This window comes from Sebastes umbrosus, chromosome 19 (genome assembly GCF_015220745.1).
Source record: "Sebastes umbrosus isolate fSebUmb1 chromosome 19, fSebUmb1.pri, whole genome shotgun sequence".
In the NCBI taxonomy this organism is placed as follows: domain Eukaryota; kingdom Metazoa; phylum Chordata; class Actinopteri; order Perciformes; family Sebastidae; genus Sebastes; species Sebastes umbrosus.
Window position 1 is genome coordinate 17,689,293 of NC_051287.1, and position 23,615 is coordinate 17,712,907.

At 41.3% G+C, this 23,615-nt stretch overlaps 1 protein-coding gene across 1 annotated transcript in view; it reads left to right on the forward strand.

The window, feature by feature from the left end:
- si:dkey-112m2.1 (transmembrane protein 132C) overlaps positions 1 to 23,615 on the forward strand; it is a 179,929-nt gene that overhangs the window by 78,325 nt on the left and 77,989 nt on the right. The window contains exon 4 of the mRNA XM_037753121.1: positions 19,863 to 20,006. Within this exon, the coding sequence (XP_037609049.1) occupies positions 19,863 to 20,006 (144 nt within the window). The remainder of the gene's footprint in view (positions 1 to 19,862; positions 20,007 to 23,615) is intronic.

A 23,615-nucleotide genomic window follows, 5' to 3' on the forward strand; every position in this document is an offset into this window, starting at 1 on the left:
TGTTGTATAGTGTTTTGTAAAAGGTCTGCAAAGTTACAAAGCCCAAAGTCCACACCAAAGGGCGTTACCCTCCATAATACATGCCTAGCGGCTAGTTTGGCACGAAAAACAAAGCTAGAGCGGAGCTGGAGCAAAGTGCAAAGAGTTTGGTTCGGTTGGCCAATCCCAACAGTGGACCAGCTGACCATTCAGAGCAGACTGGGCTTTTTGGGAAGAGGGGGGCAGGCCAGGACCTCAAACAGAGCGTTTCAGACAGAGGGTGAAAAGGGGTGCTGCAACACAGCCAGTATGAGAAAAGTAATGTGTTTTTTGGAACATTAAAGTATGTAAGCATGCTCTAGAAGAAACCCACATTACAAGTATGCATCTGAAAACAAGCTTAATAGGTCCTCTTTAAATTTGGTTCAGTTGGTCTGGACCAAAGAAAAAAAGTGATATATTGTTGCCTGTTAGTTCCGGTCCATTTCATGTTGACACTGCGCTATAACTCATTCATCCTGCATCATCAGTGCTACATGGACCCGAGGGGGAGAATAGAACAGATTACTGGGACAGCAGCCGCTATCTGACTGGTCAGCTTGAGCTGAGAATCAGTAGTGTTCTCATTTTTAGTAACAATTAGCAAGCGAAGCCATCACCACTGTAAACCTTCTGCTCACTGTGACTATTGTTCTCTATGAATGAATTAACTTAAACATAGCGACTGCCCAGTGTAATAACTAGGGCTGTCAACCGCGTTAACGCAAAATCATTTTATCGCCACTAATTTCTTTAACGTATTAATGCAATCTTTGAGGTTGTAGAGGGTTCATTTGTAGATACTGGCATCGTATGAAACTAGAAAACCTAAGGAATCCATTGGTACCAACCATGTCATACTAGCTTGTCGGGAAGGAGAGTAAAAAGTGCTCCAAACTTGGGCAGAATTTTTTTCATAGTCAAGCACACTGACACACTGACAGCTGTTGTTGCCTGTTGGCCTTGAGTTTGCCATGTTATGATTTGAGCATATTTTTTATGCTAAATGCAGTACCTGTGAGGGTTTCTGGACAATATTTGTAATTGTTTTGTGCTGTTAATTGATTTCCAGTAATAAATATAGACATACATTTGCATAAAGCAAGATAAAAACTTTGCGATTAACTGTGCAATTAATTTACTAGGGCTGTCAATTGATAAACTATTTTAATCGATTGACAGCCCTAGTAAAAACAACAATTACAAAGTACCTGGATGTAACTCCCATTTTAGTATGTGTGTAGCCCATTGTCGCTCTGTGTCACAAAGTTAATGAAATAATTTAAATGAAGTTACTGTGAGGACTAAAGTACAACACGGCCCGATCATGTACAACATGTGTCAAACAGGAACAGAAACAGGCAAATGCAAAAGAGTTAGTCTGAATTGCATGAAAGCAACCTTAATTCTAATTGTAGCCACAGTCATGTGATACAGTATGAGAATTCATCTATGTCCTTCATAGACTTGAGCATAGCTGCTTCTCAAAGCACTATTCAAGTCTTGATGTTGGAGGTGTTTATTCAACAACTTGCACCTGCTTTAGGAAATCTAAATGTGGTATCTATTGTGTGAAACTGAAAGTTTCTGAAAGTATGCCGGCATTATATTTGATCCGTTGCTTTATAGTTTTTGTCCACATCAAGGTGGTTCAGGCCTGAATGAACACTTGTCCTTGTCCTCTCTTTTCATCGCTCATCCCCTGGCACGCCGTGTTTGACTGTGGTCTGGAGGAACAGACCCGCCATTGTCACTTCATGAGGCTCAATGCAGACAAGCTGTGTTGTGGCCCAAGGGAGTCATGCGTGCACACACACACACAAACACACAAACAGGGCCAGCAGCCCAAGGGAGCCCTCTATGAAGGGATCAGTGTAAACATCCAGTGGCAGTCGAGGTGTTGGTGGCCCTGTGAAGTGGAAGCGGAGCTCAGGGCATGGTGCTGGCTGATAAGCACTACCAACATACAGGAGAGAAGTGAGTTGGTCATCCCTGTTAAAACACCGGCAGCCACCCATTCCCCCGGTGCCATATTACTGCTGCAGCACACTGAGGAGATAGACTCCAGCAGGGGAAGTGAAAAGTGTACTTATGTTAAAAAGGGACCTCTTGTGGTGGGGCAGATAATGACTGTTGAGACGAAAGTAGCAGGATGCCACAAAAAAAGGTCTGGGTGGATGGTTAGGCATACAAATATCTCACTTTGACCTTCTTTGTTCACATCCTGTCTCCTACCAAGAGCCCACATGGTGTTTTTTCGGGGGAGCATTTTATTAGATAGCGACAGAAGAAAGAAGAGAGGAAATGAAGGAGAAAGCATTGCCGCAAAGGTCCCCGACCGGTCTGGAACAAGGGGACATTGCGATTCATGGACAGCATCTTAACCAATCAATGTTTTCCTGATGATAGTGACGTCACATCAGAAAATATGGGTCAGTTCTGATGGAAATGACAGATGACTTGTTTTGTCATTAAGTTTGGATGACAATGGCACACTGTATGATACCCTATCTGTCAATAAATAGTATATTAGCAGCTATGTCATCATGGGCTGTCACAGGGGTGGAGCGGGTTGTCCATTAACAGCGGGGTTGGTGGTTCGGCCTGCTCAACGCCATCAGCCGATTAGACTGTTGTCAGGCTATTAAATAGGCGTTCTTAGTCGCTATAAGCCCCATAGATGTGGGTCAATAGGGGCCTACTACACCAACTAGTAGGTTGTATCATCTATTCACATGGTAGATCACAAAAAAAAGGTATAAAAGAACACGACAGCGACCGTCATTGTGACAGGAGCAGAAGCGGAAGTCAGGCGCTGTAGTAAAGAAGTTGTTGTTTTGTTGCCTAAACCTAAAGAAGCCTTTTTTATTTTTGTTCAAAACATGACGTTTCGTTCAGTTTTACAACATGTTAGAACATGTTGCTTTTTAGTTTCACTTTCACAAAGTAGTATGCGTAGTAGGCCCCTACTGACCCACATCTTAACGTACTTATAGAGACTGATAATGTCTATTTAATGGCCTGATAACAGTCAAATCGGGTGGTGTCTTGGTGTGTGTTGATGAAAGGCAGTTTGTAAATCGCTTTGTTTGAAAAGATAGAAAAGCACTATAAAAGTGCAGTGACATTTACCATTATCTACAGACAGTTTTTGTTATCTCTCAGTCAGGATGAAAGCCTACTGAAAAATGCCCTCTCCCATTGATTTCTTAAAGAAAGCAGCATGACTCTCTTCTTAGGGCAATATAGGACGTCAGGCAACACAGGCCTGATCCGCAACCAGAGAAAATGGACCGGTTCAAAGTTGAAAAATGTTTACTCCTCATGCAAATTAAGGCAAACTTTACATGAAAGTGCAACAGTGATGAACTGGAAAAAAACGGAGTCATAACCAGCTGTGGTGAAAATCTCTGTGGAGGAAAAGATCTTTATTGAAGGATTATTTTGTATGACTCAAAGATGAAGGGCTGCAGCGCACAAAGTCTTATTATTAGAGAAAGTGGTGGGTTGCTTATTTACACAATGCAAGAATAATTGCCATGCTTGGGATCATTGACATGACGGCAGCGAGATGTGTCAGTCACATTATGAGCACGTTTGTTCTCTGGGATTGTGAAATGAAGTCCTAAAGCTGCACTGTAAGGCCTGTATTAATGTTTTGACGAAAGAAAAGAAAGAAACCATGTTTCCTGACCTTATAAACTGATAGTGTGTGTTTTTCTGTGTGTTTTTTGAGACTGCCCTTAAGTCCACGGCCAGCTTGCATATAAGCCCTAAATTTCAACTAAATTTCACCCTGCCCTGCTCCTTTGGTGATGTAAGGCGTGCACTCTCTCCAGCGAGTGCAAAGTAAGCCACTGCGGCCTCTCTGAAATGCACACCATGAACAGTGCATGATGAAACCATTTTGTAAGGATAAAGTTGTCTTGCAAGGTTGTTAACCCAGTAAAAAAAGATGTTATTGAGTTTACTTTATCGCAGTTTTCCATCTGCGATGCAGTCGGGTCAGACTGTGAGTCCAGACAGTTCTTTTTTTTCTGTTCAGTTGATTTAAATTCTCATGTTAGCATTTAAAGCTTTCTACACGATGCAAATCAACAGCTGCAAAGAAGACCAAAAAGTTACTGGTGAATGCTTCCTTTCATGCTGGTAAATTTTTATATCAGTACCCTCCACAGAATGTCAGATTTATAAATCAGGCATTGCACTGACTCCAAGACTTTTGGCTTGCTTCAAGCTACATGCAAAACCTGTGTTGACACAAATACGTGCCGTGCAGTTTGACTCACAGCTTTCCTCCTGAGGGGTGGAAACAACACATTATTTACTTTTTACACAGACACACAGAGATGAGAAAGCTTTGTTTTCCTTTATAGATCTACTGAGTCTCAGATCTTTGATCAGGGCCCTGAGAGGGAGGGAAAATAACAAGATGATGATCGAAAGACAGTATGGGAGAGGGAGGAACAATATCTTTGGAAAGTATATTTATCATGATGCAACTGATAAACAAAAAAGCTCCATTTCGTAAAATACAAAAAAAAAATAAAAAATATTCCCATATGATTTGTAAAAGAATATTTTTGTCTGTTAGGAGAGTGGTAGGGTGGCATTTTACTCGAAAACAATCCCTCAAACAAAAATCTTCTTTTTTTTATTTACTTTTTTTTTATCATTTAGTAACAAAATAAAAGCACAGCAGCCACCAGAGATTATCTGCTGTTTTTTTCCATCCAAGCCTGCATCAAAGTCAGTTATTCTACCCCTAAATCACCCCTCTAACTTCTCTTTGATTACCTCTCTTTCCGTCTGTCGCCGTCACATCCTTCACTTTCCTCATTTTCTTTCACACTTTCACACACCCTGCCACATGACTGCGTATAGTGACTTGGGTCTTTTTTCCCCTGTCTCCTGTATGTAGTGGAGCCCGCTGATGGTGACTTCTCAGCGGTGCCCACTGGTGCACATAATGAAGTACAAATGGGGCTAATGTACTGGTTGACATGCCAGCTTTTTACAGATCAGGCCTGAATTGATTCACCTGCAATTTTCCAACAATCTGCACATGGCAGAGTGCTGAGGAGAGTATGCAGACGTTTCACACAGATGCTTTATTTTGTCCCTTGAGGATAGCTGAGTCTGTACATGAATATAACCTTGAGACTGTGAATGAAATGGAATCTATTTTATTTCTGGAGTTTGGGGGTTTTCTCAGTAAGAGAATTCTCTGACACTTTGCAAACATTTTTTGTGGCACCATTGTGACAGTTTTTAGACGGACATTGTGTGAAATGTTGGGTTAGGGTGACGGCTGACATCTTTCTTGTCACGTCGGCAAACCGGCACTTACTGCACTGCCTCCACACAGCTCCGCGCAAACGTCACAACACTGACAAATACAACAACACATGACATCTAGACCAATAATGTGTCTGCTGTTGCCATGGCAAGGGAGGAAGCATTCAATCAATTTCAATAGGATTATTGATGGTCCCCAAACGTGAGGACGGCTGAATGACATACTGTAACATTTGACCCCCGATCGTGATCACCTGCATCACCTGACCACACATCTGCAGTCCCAAACCGCCAGTCAAGTCAGTCAATAAATCACTCATAGATGAAGTCAGGGGAAAGCAGTAGCATTTAGAACCTTCTCAGCAACCCCGGCTCCCAGTGCCATTAATGCGGCACACTTCATCAGTTCTAGCTGGCTTTTGTGTTTGTCCCCGGTGTGTCACATCCTTCAAAACCTCCCACAACAGTGTATTCATACAATTTATGATCTAATTAGAGGGCATAATGAATAGTCAACCATTTGTAACGATCGTGATTAAAATGTTTTAGCGATTGCCAAAGATTAATTGTTTCAGTAATGACTTCAGATTGATGTCATTTGCATACATATGGCAATTATAATTTTTTTGTTCTTCCTCTCCTTGATATGCACGCTGCAAAAGCTGTTTTGTGACAGTACTGTATGTTTTCAGTCAGCCAGTAATTTTCAATTAAAAACTTTTAGTAAAAAAATATCTAAACTATCAGCAGAATTAAGTTCAAAGTACTCCATTCATTCATAGTGTCAATGATATGAACATTCAGTAGAAGTTAAATAGACATGCTGACAGACACTGATATGTCTTTATGTTAATAATTGTACAACGTGTGACAGAAGAGTCTACAGCCACGCTCATGCTGTAATTAGACTCAGCATTGCTTTGAGCTAAATACTAGCATGCTAACATGCTCACAAAGACAATGCTGGCATGCATATGTTTAGAAAATATAACGTTTACCATGTTCACCATCTTGGTTTTGCGTGTTAACATGCTACATTGTCTGGGAACCATATACTGTATGTCCAAAATGTTGCCAATCCATCCATTGAGATATTCCACCGAATGAGTGACAACTTTGACCTGCTAGTGAAACTCGAGGAAAAGTTATGGATCACCAAAGTCATTCAAATGTTTCCTTTAGCCTCTTTGAACATATGTAGATAATTTCATGGCAATCCGTCCAACAGTTGTCAGGATATTTGACTTTGAACTGCAGATGTTAACTACGTGGTGGTGCCAGTTAATTCAGGGAAGACTACCATAGACTGTATATAAGGAGCGAATGTAGTCACTGTGACGTCACCCATCGGTTTGTGGACTGCAGTTTTGAAGCCTTGAGTTCGGCATTTTGGCCGTCGCCATCTTGGCTTTTTGCAACCAGAAGTGACACGAGAGGGTGGAGCTAAGTACAACCGACCATAATGTCATAATTAACTTTAATGAATTGAAAACACAGCGTGAAAGGGTTAAATTTCTAAGACGAAAACAATTCTCAGACCGGACAACACGTAGCGACTTGTCAATCACAAGGTAGCTACGCCCTAAAGCATTTCCTGCTTTATGGTCTATTTTACTGTAAATGGGATCATCATTTATTAAATGAACATCATGCTGTATTGAAGAAGACTTGAAACTAGTGATTGAGACCATAAACTCATGTTTACAATGTTTACTGAGGTAATAAATCAAGTGAGAAGTAGGCTCATTTTCTCATAGACTTCTATACAATCAGACTTCTTTTCCCAACCAGAGTCATCGCCCCCTGCTGGCTATTAGAAAGAATGCAATGCTTCACTTTTCAGAGCCGGTGGTTGCCCACTGGTCTGGACCAACAGACTAACCAACACTGCCAGCCCAAGAGCCATGCCGCTAACATGGATGAAAAGCAAATATCAGCCATTAAAATATTTGCTTTGTGTGTCACAAGTTGATTTGAAAGAAGCATCAACCTCAACACCATGCCTCATCTGTTGCTCTTTCTGAGGTGTTTCCTCATCTGAAGCGAGGGTCTGGAAGCAGAGTAGTAGTAGTACTTCTGGCACAACATCACCTACTTCCAGGGTGCATGGAGAAAGGAAAAAAAAGTCTAACAATGTTCTTTACACTTAAAGCAATACTTGAAGTGTAAAAAACAACCAACCAGAGCAATGCATTTCAGCTTGTGATCTTCATCAGGGTCATGAGGTTGACTACTGCATGTGCCCAGTCGCATCAGTGTTAATCTGTGTAACCCTTCCTACATCAGGTTTACCAATTTGCCATAATCTGTCTCGCTACATCATGAGATTATATACCGCTTGGCCCCCTTCTGCGTCCGTCCAAATATTGGATCAGTCCTGGATCATCCGTCCGACCCAACGAATCCAAGGCGAAGTCTAATTTTGATCCTCTGCATGCAACCTTATGTCAAATAGGTTTTACTGGAAGCAGTGTGTGCATGTGTTTGGCTCGGCTTCTGTTCAAATGGCAGCCACGGGGGATCAAGCCTCTGTTTGCTACAACGTGACCTCATTTCTTTAGCTAATCTACAGCAGCAGTAGTAGTAGTAGTAGTAGTGAGTTCCTGAAATCCAGCATTAAAGCAAAAGAAAAAATAGTATTTTTTTACATTTCTGCAATTATGAAACGTTAAAAAAAAGAAATCCATCGTGACACATATTTCCTATTTGTGCTAATCTGAAATCCCGTGCTTGCGCTACAAATCCAGCGACTCAAACAGGAGGGGCGGGGGTCGAGATATCTTACATGTAGGACGCCAGATTGGTAAATGTTCTTGAATTTTACATTTTGCATCGTGAAGAGAGCCGGGGTTGTGATTTTACCGGAGGTGACTTGCTCTTGGCCACATTGGGTGTTGCGCTGTCACACCCCTCGGTGTCATCATCCCGTTGGCCTGCTTTGTACACACTCTCTGCACTCACACGGAGCTCTTTGTCATTACAGTCAATACCCACCCACATCCAGCCTGTTTCTTTATTCAGAATATCATGTATTATTTGTCGCCCCTTTTTCTTTGACAGTCTTTATTTCTCACAGTTTTTTTGGAAATGAGCTTAAATATAATGTGACACGGGGAGATAACGAGAGCTCGGGGCAGATTCAAGAAAACAAAGTCATTGACTGCTCTGAGCTATTGGCTTTGATAAATTTCACTTTTTATGAGCTACAATTTCATTTCCTCTCTCATTATCTTCCTCTGCTTCCAGTTGTTTTTTTTTTAAGTAAATAATGCCTTAATTACGCCTCACACCCCCTCTGTGATAACTTATGTATGTGTTGCATTCAGCCCCCAAAACAGCAGCCATGCATTATGCAGAAATGGGCTCCACATTAGTGCTATCTCATCATATTATTATTATTATTATCATAGCACTCTTGAGGCCGTTGCTTACAAAATGATGTTTTAAAGATTACATTAGCCTCGTTTGTTAAATGTTCAATAATACGTGGTCGAAGATTCATTCATTCTCTTTAATGTGAAAAACCGTCATATGGCATGACACTTTTTAAGTAATTTGTTTTTCAGCCATTACAACAAGAAATGATTTTTTCTCCTTTCATCACAGTCATATATAACTATCCATTGTGTTCAGCTGATGCACAAAAGTTCTCATTTAATGAGTGAAAAACACCCATAAGGCTCGTCATTGTGACTGTAGATTATACTGATGCCTCCGTTCAAAACACCACGAGATATACAAATTATGTTTTTTTTTATTTATTGACAGCAAAATAACGATTCCCTCAGAGATGTATTTAAAATGTACGTTATGAAACCTTGTCCAGGTTTTCAAATGAAACGCTCCTTTTCCTCAGACAATCTCAGGGGCTTCTGTGAATTCGACTCAAATTCATTTCTCAGTGCTGCTGCCCATGTGATTGCTCTTGATCTGTCATGGATTCGTTCACGCCATGAGGCTATGGCCAGCTCACATTTTGAACCTCTTCTCATTTGAAGTCCGCTGCTCTCCTCTGACAGTTATTCCTTCTTCTTCTTTTTTTTTTAACGGCGCGAGTTTGTTCCCAGACCTCAGGTCCGAGCTCCATATGTCAGCCATCTGGCTGCTTTTCCCTTTAATTAAAAAAAAATACTGCTAGAGAGATGTAAGACGATGCATCACCCTGCTCTGTGAGTTTTTTAGGCATCCAGATATGGATGATGACAGAATTTGGCTGAAGGCAATGAACTCCTCTCCTGTCCTCTCTGAGTGAAAAGCAAATCTGTGCTTTTCTTGGACAGTACCGACAGCGCCTTGCATTGCCACCTGATTGGGAACGCGCCTAGTGTTTGGTGACAGTCAGCATCTCCTCAATTAAGTAGCACTCAATACAATCCACTCGAGGTTGAAATGACTAAGAGACACTTCAAGTAGTACTCCCATTGATCATCTTTGTCCCTTGATAGATGGGTAGCTGTTAACCCTTCACAGCTCCGATACCCCACTCACCATCTGGTTTGGATCACACAGATATTGATCGTTAAAGAATGGTGAGATGAGTAGGCGGTCAATGGCAGCAAGAAGGGAAATTGACATTTCACAAGGGTAAAGTGAAGGGCCGGATAAGCCTCACGCGAGGCAACAGCACTTTTCCAGCAACATCCCGGGGAAATCAGAGGATGTGGGTGAAGGTTAGGTGATGATAGCCTGCCTGAATATATCACAAGATGCTCCTTTAATCCTCCTTTTTTTATTTTTGAAGTACAACTCTGATTCCTTTTGGAACAAGCAGACACAGCTTGGAGTCGAGGAAATGTTTGGAAGGTTATTATATGTGATTGCGCTCTATAGGTGTCAATTTTGTGTTCATTCCCTGTATTTCCAGCTTGGTCTGCAGGTTAAAAGTTCATGGATTTGCGCATTGATTCATTTCGAGGCACGTACAGAAGTCAGGATTGGAAAGAGCACACAGAGAGAAAGTGGAGCTTTAGAAAAATAAGTAATACTAACTGTCTAGAGCGAGGCTAGCAGCTCTGTCAGTATGTAATGCACAGTGTAAAGAAAGCCAAACTATTTGGACGAATTGAAAATTTGACTACAACCTCTGAAAGACACAATAGCATCTGGTCATATTGTTAAAGGGACTGTTTGTAAGAATCAGAAATGCTTGTTAACATCGACACCTGTGGCCGTTAAGTCAACGAAAGTCAGCGTCGGGCTCGCGCTTGTGCTCGCTCTACATAGACATGAACGAGCATCGCTCAAAACAGTGAGGCGACACACGTCAGCTAAAACCACAATATCACTCTATATTTCACCTGCTTGGCAGTAATGTTAGCTGACCAGACCAAGGTCTCTCCATGAATCAATGCTGATCCTAGTGTTGGCTTTTCCTGCTTCAGCCTCCCGACCGCTGTCGGAGGGAACAGGGAAGACTCCCGGTCGGAGACGATAACGTTTCTCGCTGCGGAGCCCCGTCACTTCACAAGACACGGAAAACCTCTGTTGGTCTGGAGGAGCTGCAGCATTTATTTCTGCACAAACGTCCACTGTACATTCACTAGATATTCTCAGCGCTACGAAGTCTTCTGCAGTGTGGAGTGTGCGCGCATGCACGTGAGGTGGAGCAAGCTGAGTGAAGGCAAGCAGAGGAGCAGAGGAGCAGAGGAGCAGAGTACAGCAGAGACTCCGGCCCTGGAGACCAAAGCTACGGTCTCCCCCGCGTCCTCCGACCGCGGCCAACACTGTTTTGCAAGACGGGCTTCACTAGATAGAACTTTGCGGTTTTGGTGCTTCCGTGTAGTTTGTGTTGGAGTCTTGTCTGAACAGCGTAGCCACACGCGAGCACGCATGGGAAACCGACCCGGTAGATTTATACGTGTAAGAAATTACAAACAGTCCCTTTAAGAGGTTAATAACTTACATAATAAAGATTGATACTTGATGTCTGTATATCGATACAATATTACCACGCAAAATATCACAATACTACGCTGTATCGTTTCCCCTAACCCTATGGCACTAGACGAATAGTCAGGGGATCACCAAAGTCTGTAGTCTTCAACCTCTGGGGACAATGAATGTCCGTAGAAAATGTCACACCGAACAATCCAATTGTTGTTGAAATATTTCAGTCTGGACCACCTGATCGACCCTTGAGCCTTACTTTTACCGTGGCTTAAAGCTTTTAAGTTCTAGTACGCCATAAAGTCTTATTACAGATGTGTTGGGGCCAAAAACTGTAAAGTGGGAAGAATTTCTCCACTCTGCCGGTCGCTTGGACTCACTTTACTTAATTAAGACGTTTCGGTTCTGCAGACCTTCAAATTACCCGATGAAGCCGTACCGACTCAAATGAGATAATTAAATAAAGTGAATTAGGGTTTTAAACTGATGTAAAAGAAACTCTAGTGCAGGGCACCAAAGCTAGACGAGGGGGAGCTCTGGTGAAAGATGTACAGCATGAGAGAAAAAAGTTTGGGTGTGTAGATACAGCGAGGGGGAGCAGCAGAGAACTGTTTGAGAGAAAACAGATAGAGACAGACAGAGGGAGACAGGATAAGAGACATGGTGAAAGTGAGACAAACGGGGTGAGACAGAGAGAGATGCAGCAGAACGCATGGGTGGAGATGAGCTTTGTCTGGCGAGGCCCCTCTTCATCTGATAGCGTTAATCTTGTCCGCCGTTCGCAGCGTCGCCACGCACCAGCACTTTTAACTAGCTCTGATAATGGCAAGAACAGCATCAAACTCATTAATTGAATTAGCTCCCTCTTTATCTGCGCATCTGCCTGTGTCCGCTCGCCCCTAAAAACACTCCACCGACAACTATTCCTCCATTAATTGACTCGGAGCGTCTCCCGCGCATCCCTGTTTCACATTACTAATTTATTGAACCAGCTCCCTGCCTGGTTTCACCTGTCATTGGCTACTATGTAATTTAATTTTACCCCGAGGTGATGGAGATTATTTTTGTTTCTGAGCAAGAGAGATAGGGAGGGAGGGAATATAAAGAAAGCCGGGGTTCTACGCCCAGCAGCTTGTGTGCTTATTTCATAACAGGATTTAGCTGCAGGTGTTTGAGAATTTAGGGACGCAGGCCAACTAAACCAGCCTAATATGATTTGGCCAATTCCGCCTGCTGTCAGTAAATTGAATTCAGCTAAACTACCTTTTTAACATTAATTTGGAAACTATGCCCAACTGCGAGATTGCGTGTGTTTTAGATCCATCTAACGAACCACCTGGCCAATTTGTCATGTACTGTATGGGGCCTTTTTTTCTTTCAATTGCTTTTCAGTGGGGTTAGTTAATGATGCCTCAGAACCTGGCTGCAGGTTGTGTATGAATGTGCTGCGACTCATCTGTATTGCAGCTTTTTTTTTCTCCATCTGGCTCTCCCCTTTGCAGGAGCCTCTCTGTGATGTACTGTAGGAGCCAACGGTGGTTTTCTTTGTGGCTGAGCAGATATCAGAGCAATTGTTCCAGCTTTCATTTATCTCCACTAAAGGTTAGCTTTGTTCACCAGCCCCCTCTTTGCCAATATGTTAACATTATATCAGATATAGACACAGACCAAGGGTTTTTTGAGTGTATGTAGGAGGTCATTGGGTTCTCTTAATCTCCATCTTTGCCAGAGTAATGATCTGTTATCAGCTAATACAGGGAAGCGTTTTCCATTTTCATTTATTCTTTCAATTTAAGTGTCTGACATAACCTTGCAAATGGGTTCTTAAGGATCACATTGACATATATCTCTCTCTTATTGTTGGATATACAAGACCAGAATAGACAGCAAATGCCAGTGCTGACTACACCTGCTTATTCTCACCTCTTAACCAATAAAGCCCTCTCTTCAACTCCTCTCCTCTCCTAAATGTTTCCCCCGCCCTTTCCTCCATCTGTCGTTTTTCATCCACACTGATACGACGCTTGTCTTTTCTAATCCGCCCGGCCGGTCTCTGAAAACCACTATCCCCTCGCTCTGCTCAAACACCTTTAACACCAAGCTATCCTTCCATCCCTGGGCTCACCACTAAGACCTTTACACCACTTCCCAACACCTTATTCACACTTTTTTTTTTTCTCCCTTTTCTTCAATCCTAATGTGTGCCTTTTCTTTTTTTTTTTCTTTTTTTTTTACCACCATTGCCACTTATTGTCATGGGAACCACGACAGCCCATTTACTGTAGGCATCAACTAAGACGTGTTTTTGAATGACAGCATGTAATCATTGCAGCAATGTTCCCTTTCCATGAATGATGTCCAGTCATTATCATCTTATGGTCTGCTGAAATTGGATTTCACTCTGAAACGTACGCTGCTCTTCACTTCGTTTGCTTAAAACATGCTGTTTTTCCATTTATTTTCAAGTGCAGTGCAAAGCTCCTGTAACGTTCGAACTCTTTAACTCCTTACGTGGTCCTGAGGACTGGACATAACACTAGGGCTGTGTCCGCCATTGACTTATTCACAGTTCACTTCATTTATTCAAGCACTGTACCTTTTGAGGTACTTGAACTTCACTTGACTATTACCATTTTCCACTACATCGATCTGACAGCTATTAGTTACTAGTTCTGACTCACACAGGCGGAGTCCCCTACTGGACTCTATGGATAATACTCTCCTCCCATCACACGCACGTATTTGCCCATTGAACTTTGCATACACGTAGCCGTCCAATTGGGACGTACCTGCCTGAATATGTTCAGGATCTGTGCTCTCTTGAACTGGTGAGGACTTGTGAAAAAGGCGAGGTGTGTGTGTCAGTTGTGTTGCACCTGACCCCCCCTCTGGACATGATACACCTACATGTTTCCGCGCTCCTTGATGACCCGGGGAATGCGGTGTCCAGGGTGCCTACTGCTAGTCTTTTTTGACCCCTGCAGGGTCAGGTCATGGCTTTACCCAGATCAGTTGCGTACTATCTGGGTTGGCTTTCGCTGTGGCGGCCTAAGTTATAAGAAGTAGGTTGGCTGCGGTGTCTAAACCTTAGCTGGTCTGGATCCGTGTGGTTGGGTCAATGTGGTGTCAAGGCAGGGCTTACATCCATGGGGCTCCATCCACTGTACCCATAGTTTGAACGTATGATACGATATTGTAACCCTAGTTCTATAATTACAGGCGGAACTCTCTATGAAGGAAGCCCTGTCTCTCTTGCGCCGCTCGCCGAAGAGAGTGTGGGAAGTCTGACAGCAATGGGTGCTGCCTTATATACTGTGGGGTCCGCATGTATTTGCGTAGGCACTTTCTGATTGGCCGGCTGTGTTTATGCAAAGTTCACTGGGCGAATGCATGCTTGTGATTGGAGGAGAATATTACCCATAGAGTCCAGTAGAGGGCTTCACCTGTGCTTATAGAACTAGGGTTACAATATTGTAACCTTCGTTACTTTAGAAGTTCAGATTTTTCAAACAAAACATGTGATTGACTTATAAGAAAATATATAAAATTGGTAAAATTGGCTACACTTTGAACAGGTACAACATCAAAATACTGCATACACATAATGCAGCAGTGATACTAATCCAATAATATAATAATATAATAGATGTAATAATAGAACACTGATACACTAACACTTTTTGATACTTTAAAGTAGCTATAATTTATATTTCTATAATAACAATGTATCAAATGGCAATAGCCATGTGATCATAGCTTGTCTCAGCTACCCCCCAAGTGGTCCAACAATGTGTTATTGCCAGTTTATGTACATTTTGTTGTAAACACTTCTGTACCTTTACTTATGTACAATTTTTGAATGGAGGATTTTTACTTGTGATGGAATATCTTTATACTATTGCTACTTTTACTTAAGTAACAAATATGCATACTTCTTCCACCACTGTCACTGACTAAGGAATTACACATTAAGGACTATATCGACAGTCAGATGGCAGAATCAAAACATTTTTTTCAGCCACTACTTAGGTCATTACTCATCTGCAGTCGTCTACATGTAACATTTCAAATGTCTTTTCAAGAGAGCCTTGACTTTGATTTTGTGTTTCAGTACCGATTCTTTATTATTGTTATCTTGATACATTGGTAGCTTAACATATATACAACATGATTGTATTCCATTTAATTCCCTGCCGTGTGAAGTGCGTTCATTATTATTGCACATTGGTATTTCATGCAGCACACGAGAGGCATGCCAGAGTGCAAGGTGTGTTGACATGTTATTTGGGCAGTGGCCATCCTCGGGTGTCATTTCTGAGCATCAATCAGGGGAGAGCTAAAAAGTGTCTCTTCTGACAACCTCATCTCATCTGTAAATACTCATCCCACTGATGCAGGTTTTCATGGAATTAATGAGGCAGCTTCATGTGCTGATGCATGCGAAAGGGGGGCTTCCTTCAAATTGCTTTCCTTTATTGCCTCCCCCTCTCCTCTGCCCTCACCAGAAATCATATTAGCCAAACCAATCTCATTTACAACATGCCATTTGTTAATTTAGCCCCCTTGCTTGTTGGTTATAGTACATGCTTGGGCTTGTCTGTCATGAGTGTGAGATAAATAGAGAAAGAAAGAAAGAAAGGTTAGTCATTAAGACTACAGAGTTTCAGCACCATGGACAGCTCAGGAGTTCTTCATTCTACATCAGTATTGATCAACCCATCAACCAACCAGTTCATTGATCGATTAATGGATTAGACATCTACTCTATTAAACGCGAAATACAATGATAAAACACCATAGAAGCCAGGTAGAGGAAGAAGGTCGATATATCATGCTCATTTTCAAATTCATACTATTTTGGGTTTCTCCTAGAACGCGTCTACATGCTTTAATGTTAAAAACACCTGTATTCACCCTCTGTCTAAAACTGCTCTATTTTAGCGCCTGTCTCTTTAAGACCACCTCCCGGAAAAAAAAGCCCAGTCTGTTCTGATTGGCTTGTGAGAAAGATATGGTGCTCCTTTGCACAATATGTATGTAAGTGATCAAGCTGTAGGCGGTGTGACATAGGAAAGGGAGCCAAATCTGAATGGCTAAATGTTGAATCACACGTTTTCTGATCAAGGCAGCCCACAAAAAACAGACTGGATTGTCTTATTTCACAGTTTGTGGATTGGTAGGCACTCCAGATACCCAAATGTATTTGCACAACTAAGCCAGGCCTAATACACTGTCCATAGCTATACCTACAAAAACGTAATGCACTGTTGTTGTTGTTCGGCTGCTCCCGTTAGGGATCATCGATACGCACATTGATTTGGCATAGGTTTTATGCCAGATACCCTACCTGACACAACCCCCCTGGGGAGTTACATGTTTTGGTGGTGGGAGGAAACTGGAGAGCCCGGACACGGGGAGAAAATGCAAACTTCACACAAAAAGGCCTTAGACATAGGGATCAAACCCAGGACCTCCTTGCTGTGAGGCGAAAGCACTAACCACTCCACAAAAAGTAATGCACTATAATTCAAATTAATATGCCATGGTATCAATTTGTGTGTAACTCACATAATCCTAAGCCAGGAAATATAAATAGTGGCGAACAGCGCATAGGGACGAGGTCAGGGTGGATGGGTGGGTCAAAAAACACAGGACTTTCGCCCGGGAGACCGGCGTTCGTTTCCCGTGTGAAACCAGAAGTCAACATTGATTTATTTGTCACGTAACTGACGTACATAAGTAACGCCACTTCCGGAGATATTTTAAGCCAAACCACGATCTTTTCCTAAGCCTAACTAAGTTGTTTTGTTGCCTAAACCCTAAGAAAGTTGTTTCCTGTGAAGAGAGAAGTTTATTTTGAAAAGACTGCATGCATGTAAAGAGCGTAAATTGACACGTGTTGCTGGACATTCGTAGGAAAATGAACGAAAAAAGGAGGAATAACTTTTTCGTTAGATATACCTACGAACTGAGAATACCTTGATTAAGCACTGAAAAAATTCATTTTTCATGATACGTTCCCTTTAAATCCATCTCACACGTAGCTGAATGTCATTCCCATCTGCAAGTCTATTGTCAGCGCTGAATCTTCTCATGAGTTTGTAGTAATTACTGAGGTGACGACCGGGAAACAGGAGGGCAGACGGCAATCAGTCGTCTCCTCCTAGTTATTGTCTGTGTCGTCCACACAGGCGGCCTTTATCTTTGCTCGTCAGGAGCAGCGACCAACACAAGGCCAGTTATCACCGCCTCAGCGGACTGGATAAGATCAAAGAAGACCGGTGGAACACTGAAGATGTAATGACTGTGCTCTTCTAAGGACTGCTGCATGGTTTGTCATGTCATTATCCCCCCGTTAACGCTCACTTTTTTTTTTTTTTCTTCATCTTCTTTCAGTCTTTCGCAGTTCCAGAATGAGGACAGTCTCCAATTATTTTGATGCGGGGACAAATTACCCTGCGTTCATGTTCCACTGAATAGAAATGCTCTTCCTCCTCACCTTTCTTTGTGCTGTTGGTTATTTAACTTCAGGTTTGGCTTTTTCTTGTCATCTCTTCCTTCATTTTTTCCTGCATAAAATATTCTGCCGCGTTCGAGACAGTTTTTCGAACAAGAGCAATTTGTCACGTTGGAAAAGGAAGCACTGAAAGCGACGCTACTTCATGGTAATTGCATGTGACAGAGTAGGAGGAGGAGGAGGAGGAGAGCAACAGCGTGTCAGTTTTGCTGGAAGAGGAGGAGGTCATGGTTCTTCGGCACCTGTGTCCTCCCACAGACTGTGACCAGGAGTAATGGAAGTGATGGAGGGACAGAAGGGTGGGGCAGAGGTGGCACGGAGGCTGCAAAGATTGGAGTCCTGGTAAAGCCCCAGGTGTGGAGGGGGGAATGACCAAAAGTGTCTGAAGTGGAGCTTGCTGCCTATTTATTAGGGGTGGGGAAAAAATTGATTCACCTATATATCGCAATTTTTTTTTTTAACGATTCTGAAACTGATTTCTTAATGCCAGAATCAATATATTTGCTTCATTTGAGTCCATACGGTGGTAGAAGGGATTTAGCGCTTTTATTGTTGTAGTCTGAGTAATGTGACGTCATATCCGCTCCGTATCCGTCAACTAAAACAAACCGCAATGAGCCGTAACGCCAGAAAACGGCGCAGGGCCCATGTGGATACGTGCACCCTCACATTTTAAATCCAAAGTGGTAAACACTACACATACAGTAAAGAATGGAAACACTTTGGGTTTCACACATTGCCAGGAAAAGCAGAGCTGGACATGATGGCTAAAGTTGCATGCTAACTCTTGCATATATACGTGGTCAAATCAGCCAACGCTACAACTGTAGAGCACCCATATACTGACATTTATGTTAAATGCATTCAAAGGGCCCCGATGGAGCTGACCATGGATGTATAAAGAGAACGGAGCTGACGGGAGAGCATCGGATTTGGCGAGGTTAGCGGAAGTAAATACGTGTGACTACATCCAGTTTTCAAAATAAGGAGTTAACAAAGGGAACTGTGTATACAAAATACATTTATGGAAATAAGATTGATGGATTATATTCACCAGAAGTATTAAACATTACACGTCCCTTATAAATTTAAAAGAAAATACCACTAATATGTGAGGGAAATGTCTCTATTCTTTGATTTTTGGGTTGCTGGAAAAAAAATTAATAAATAATTCCTGACAATGACTGTTATATTTGACATCAGGAAAATCAGCAAAATCAAACATTTTTAATGTATTAATTTAGATATTTTCCAATTTAAAGTCATTAGAAGTGTATGATTTAACTTTTTCCTATGTTCTATAGTGTTAAAAAAAGTTTATAAAATTCGCAATAAATCGTAATATAAAATCGCGATACTTAGAAATTGCAATACATATCGAATCGGCACCCAAGAATCGCGGCAGTATTGAATCGGGAGATACGTTTATCATCCCAGCCCTACTATTTATCGCTCTAGCAAGTCCTGATGTTGGGATGTTACAAGCTGTAATCTAGACATATCATATAAAACAACTCATTCAATTCAATTCAATATTTACTCTCATGGTGGTTAAACACACTTTCACAGGGGTTAATTTAGATTGCTACCCCAGTCCTGAGTCATGATTCTTTCAGGTTTCATTACTGCTAATTAAATAATTTGACTTCTACCTGCCAGAGTCATTACCCTAAAGCAAGCTGAAAAAGTTCCTTTGTCAATACGATTTTGTGAGAAAAGTGTAGTTATTGTTTTCTCATCATCTAGCAACGACCAAAATCCTTTTCAAAATGTGTTTTTTCATCTTTTGTAGTTCCAGTTTAGTGATTTTGTATTATGTAGTAAAGCAGGTATTTCATCATTCTGTTACTATCGTCTAATATTATCTTTATTTATCAATGTCCTTCTTGTGTGTGTGTGTGAGAGAGACCATGAGCGTTTGAAGTTTTTGTTGTGACCTTGAGACAATAAAAGCCCGCCTCATTTTCTTTTCTGTCTTTCGACATGTTTTTTGTATCAGAGAGAGAGAGAGAAAGAGAATAAAAGAGACCAGGTGTGTTTCTGAAGCTCTGAAATCTAATTTGTGAGCGGTTTCGATGACAGTTCCAGTATCATCTAATTTAATGTTTTTTTCTTTTAACCTGTGCACGTCTGTGTGTTTCAGGGTCAAGCTGAAGGACGGCGTGGCGTTCCTGGGAGCCAGAGCCAGTAACCCTGTAGTGTGGACGGTGAGTCAGGACGTCAGAAGTGAAGGTCACAGGGTCGTCACCCTCCACTGTCGGAGGAAGGAGAACGGTTTCAGTCAAAGGTACGTCCGACTCCCTCCCTTTTATACAGAATTAATCAACGCGTGAATGAAATATGAAGTAAACACCCTGCTGAACAACCAGAAAGCAGCAGCGCACTTGTTCATTTCTGGGACAGGTGTCAGTAGAGAGTGATTGCAAAGGGTGAGGATGAAAGAGGGCTTGACTCAGCATCTGAAAGCATTCATTCCTTGGCACTGCATGCCATGCACACAGGTCCTCAGCCACTCCCAAGTGTAGTCAATAAAAAGTATTGTTCGAGGAACACATAGTGTTGCCCCTTGCTTGCACTTAAAGGATAAGCCTGGACATATTCTATATTTTATTGTCAACAAATCCCATAAAAAAAGACAAAAAAACAACAATGGATAGCTTTTTCCTGTATGCCCAAGACTGCCATTGTTTTCCAAAGACAATTAAAAAACACATGATTGAGTCACACCAGGTCACTGGGGGACATGTTCCTTCATTATAATGAAGAAGGGCACTGTTTGAGTTTATTGTGTTGTCTGAAAATAGTCCCCAATTTAATCCAAATTAGCAGAAAGCAGTTATAATCAAGGTTTTTATCAAATGACAATATGAAAACAACGTGACAATGTGAAAGGGGGCTCTCATAATGAAGAACCTACAGAGAATTATCACCCGAATCTGCAGCTCTCCTCGGCTTTAGGCAGCTTTATTGTGAGTTTCTGTCCGGCTCGTAACTTCACTGATTTGGTTCACTCTCAACGCCCCCCATAGTGTCGTCTTCGGGCCTCAGCAGGCAGTTATTTTGAGGGAAAAAGCTCTAAAAACCCACTGTACCTTATACCTGCTCAACACCAAGCTGCACACAGACGCAGTTAGACACTAGCTGGTGAACATAGTGGAGCATTTAGCAACTAAGGAGGCGGATCATCTTCTCCGAAGTTGGAGGCCAAAAACAGAGCTTAAAGAGATTGAAAATTAGACTTACTTACTTACCTTATAATGTTGCTCTGAAACTGCTGGATGCATAAAATAAATAAGCAACTGTTTGGTTGTAAAGGTACAAGATTTCAACGGTACGATAACCATCTAATAAAATGTCACAGTTTCACGGTATTAAACTATTATTATTATGAATAAAATATTAACAGTTACAAAGATCTTTAAAGGATTGAGAACAGAACATTTTATATAACTGAAGCATGTTAGTTTACATGCTAGCAGCAATACCATGTTACATTAACTAAATGAAAAATAACATCAGCTGTGTGCTTTTAAAATAATTTCCTATGATTACTACAAATTAACATATACTGTTGGTGTGTGACAGAGGAGCCAGGCAGCTGCTGTCTGTACATTTAACTCTCTAATTTAACTTTCCAGTACCGTATAAGCAGATGTCCACTGTCACTGTCTGTTACTGCCCTTAAAAGTAACATTTTAATACCATGGTATACAGTTATAATCCTATTGCTAACACGTTTTAATCAACTTTAAAGGTGATATGTCAATGTTATTTCCGCTGCCCCCAAGTGGCCAAAAATATTGTAGGTTTATAGATGTCTCCTTTAATGTGGAATAAGCAGGAATCCAAGTGACCTTTCCCAACAGTAATCATTTCCCAATAACTAATAATATTAAATTACCCTTTATTAGAATGAACTAATTAGAGTTCTTCAGTGATTCGTGACTTCGGTGATTTAAGAAGTTACACACAGTCCCTTTAACTACAAGTTATATATCTTTTAAAACTGACTTTCCACCTTCTGCTGGACCATTTCAGTGCACTTTGAAAATCAAACAGCAGCAGAGACACAAGCACTGGCTTTGAGATGGGCAATCCATCACAGTAGGCTATATATCCTGGAGGTTTGTCAGAGTTTTCAATATTCATCAAAGATGTTCCAACATCTAAGTACTCAAAGTTGTAACATTAATGAGCTATGTTGTCAAAAATCAAACCCAAAAGACAAAAATTAGAACAATTTAAGAGGCTGCTCTTTTCCGTTTTAGGATTAACAGAAATTTTCCTTTTTAGTGTTGAAGGAAATGTCCATAAACTTAACAGAAAATGTACTGGTAATTTTCTGCCAGGACGTTATCTGTTTTTCTACAGATTTTTTTCTTAGAGTGTGTTCAATAGCTTACTCTTAACTCCATTATGCAGCTTTGACATCAACAATTATGAAGGTTTAAATATCTCAAAGAAATAGATTTTCACAGAAATTAAATTGAATAAAAAGAAAAAGTCAGCTTGAAAGGAAAATGTTTCATCTAATAACTGTGCTTTGAAAATGTCTGGTAGTAATGTGAGGTATAAAGTCTATTTTATGAGCTGAAATATACCAAATCACTTCTGCAATCCTTTAAGTATCGTTCTAGTGTTTATCAGAATGTTTTACAAGTTTGAGAAACTCACTGAACATACCGTTATGTGACAATTTCCAGCTTTGGCGATGCTAGGCGATAACATAAATTTAAAAAGTCCAACGTTGCAGAGCACAAGAAAACATCTGCAACTTTCTAATCATGACAAAAGGGTCATTGCTGCTTTACATCACTTTGTTTCCGTGAATGAATAATAATAATGTGTCTGTGTGTGTGTGTCATTGTACAGTATATTTGACATTCAACTCGACAGCTAAACGGTTTTAAGCAAAGACAAAATAGCTGCACACAGGAAGTGACACACCCTGGCCGGGCTGTTATTTCCTCCCTGGTGCCAAGGTGACGACAGTGATGAATGACGAGTCATCTATCATTTACATGCGTCTCTTCCACAGTCCCCGCTGAGGAGCAGAGACATTGAATTATACAGGACTGCTCAAATCAAGGTCATACATCTTCAAGCCGGTATTATGTCCCGAAATCCTGTGCTCGACAAAAGACTACCTTGAAGTATTGAAATGATAATGCAACACCTGCCGCGACCCTGTTTTTCCGGTTTCTTTAGCTTACATCAAATGGAATGACTGAAGCATATCAGTGAATAAAAAGCATCGCTCGTAGTCTCTGCAAACTGTGAAGATTATCAAAACACTGAACTTCAATTTAGAAAATCTCTTTGATGAGGTCAAACGGTTACAGAGGATGTCACGACCGTTTCTACTTTACTGAAATATTAAAAACATTCTCACATGGGTGAAACAATGAAAGTCCTCCCTTGGCAGTGGAAAGTTTCTCCTGACCAGAAGCCAGCTCAAACATTATTCTTTGCTTTTTGCACTCTCCATACACTGGACTAGACAAATACACCATTTGACTGGCTTTTATTGGTCTTTGCTTTTGAATTCCAAACTGGAACAAAATGAACTGTCTGGACTCTTGTCCGCTGAAATCGTTTTTTTGAAGTACTTTCAGGAAAGAAATTGAGCCTTGCAGTCGCAGAATTCTGCTTCATTCATGAGCCAAAAAACAAGGTTTAAGAATAAAGGTGCCCAGTCAAATCATCTATTATAGCTCTCTGATTGGTCAAGCTTTCACCTGGAGGGCTCTGTCGATATTTCCCAGACTACAATAGACAAAGAAATACATCTTGTGAGATTTAAGTTGGCTTGGAGGCTACAACGGAGCGAGATTTGTTGAATTAAGTCCAAAAGCCTTGAATGTAATTTCCTAAATTAATTTAATCTTTTGGCTCC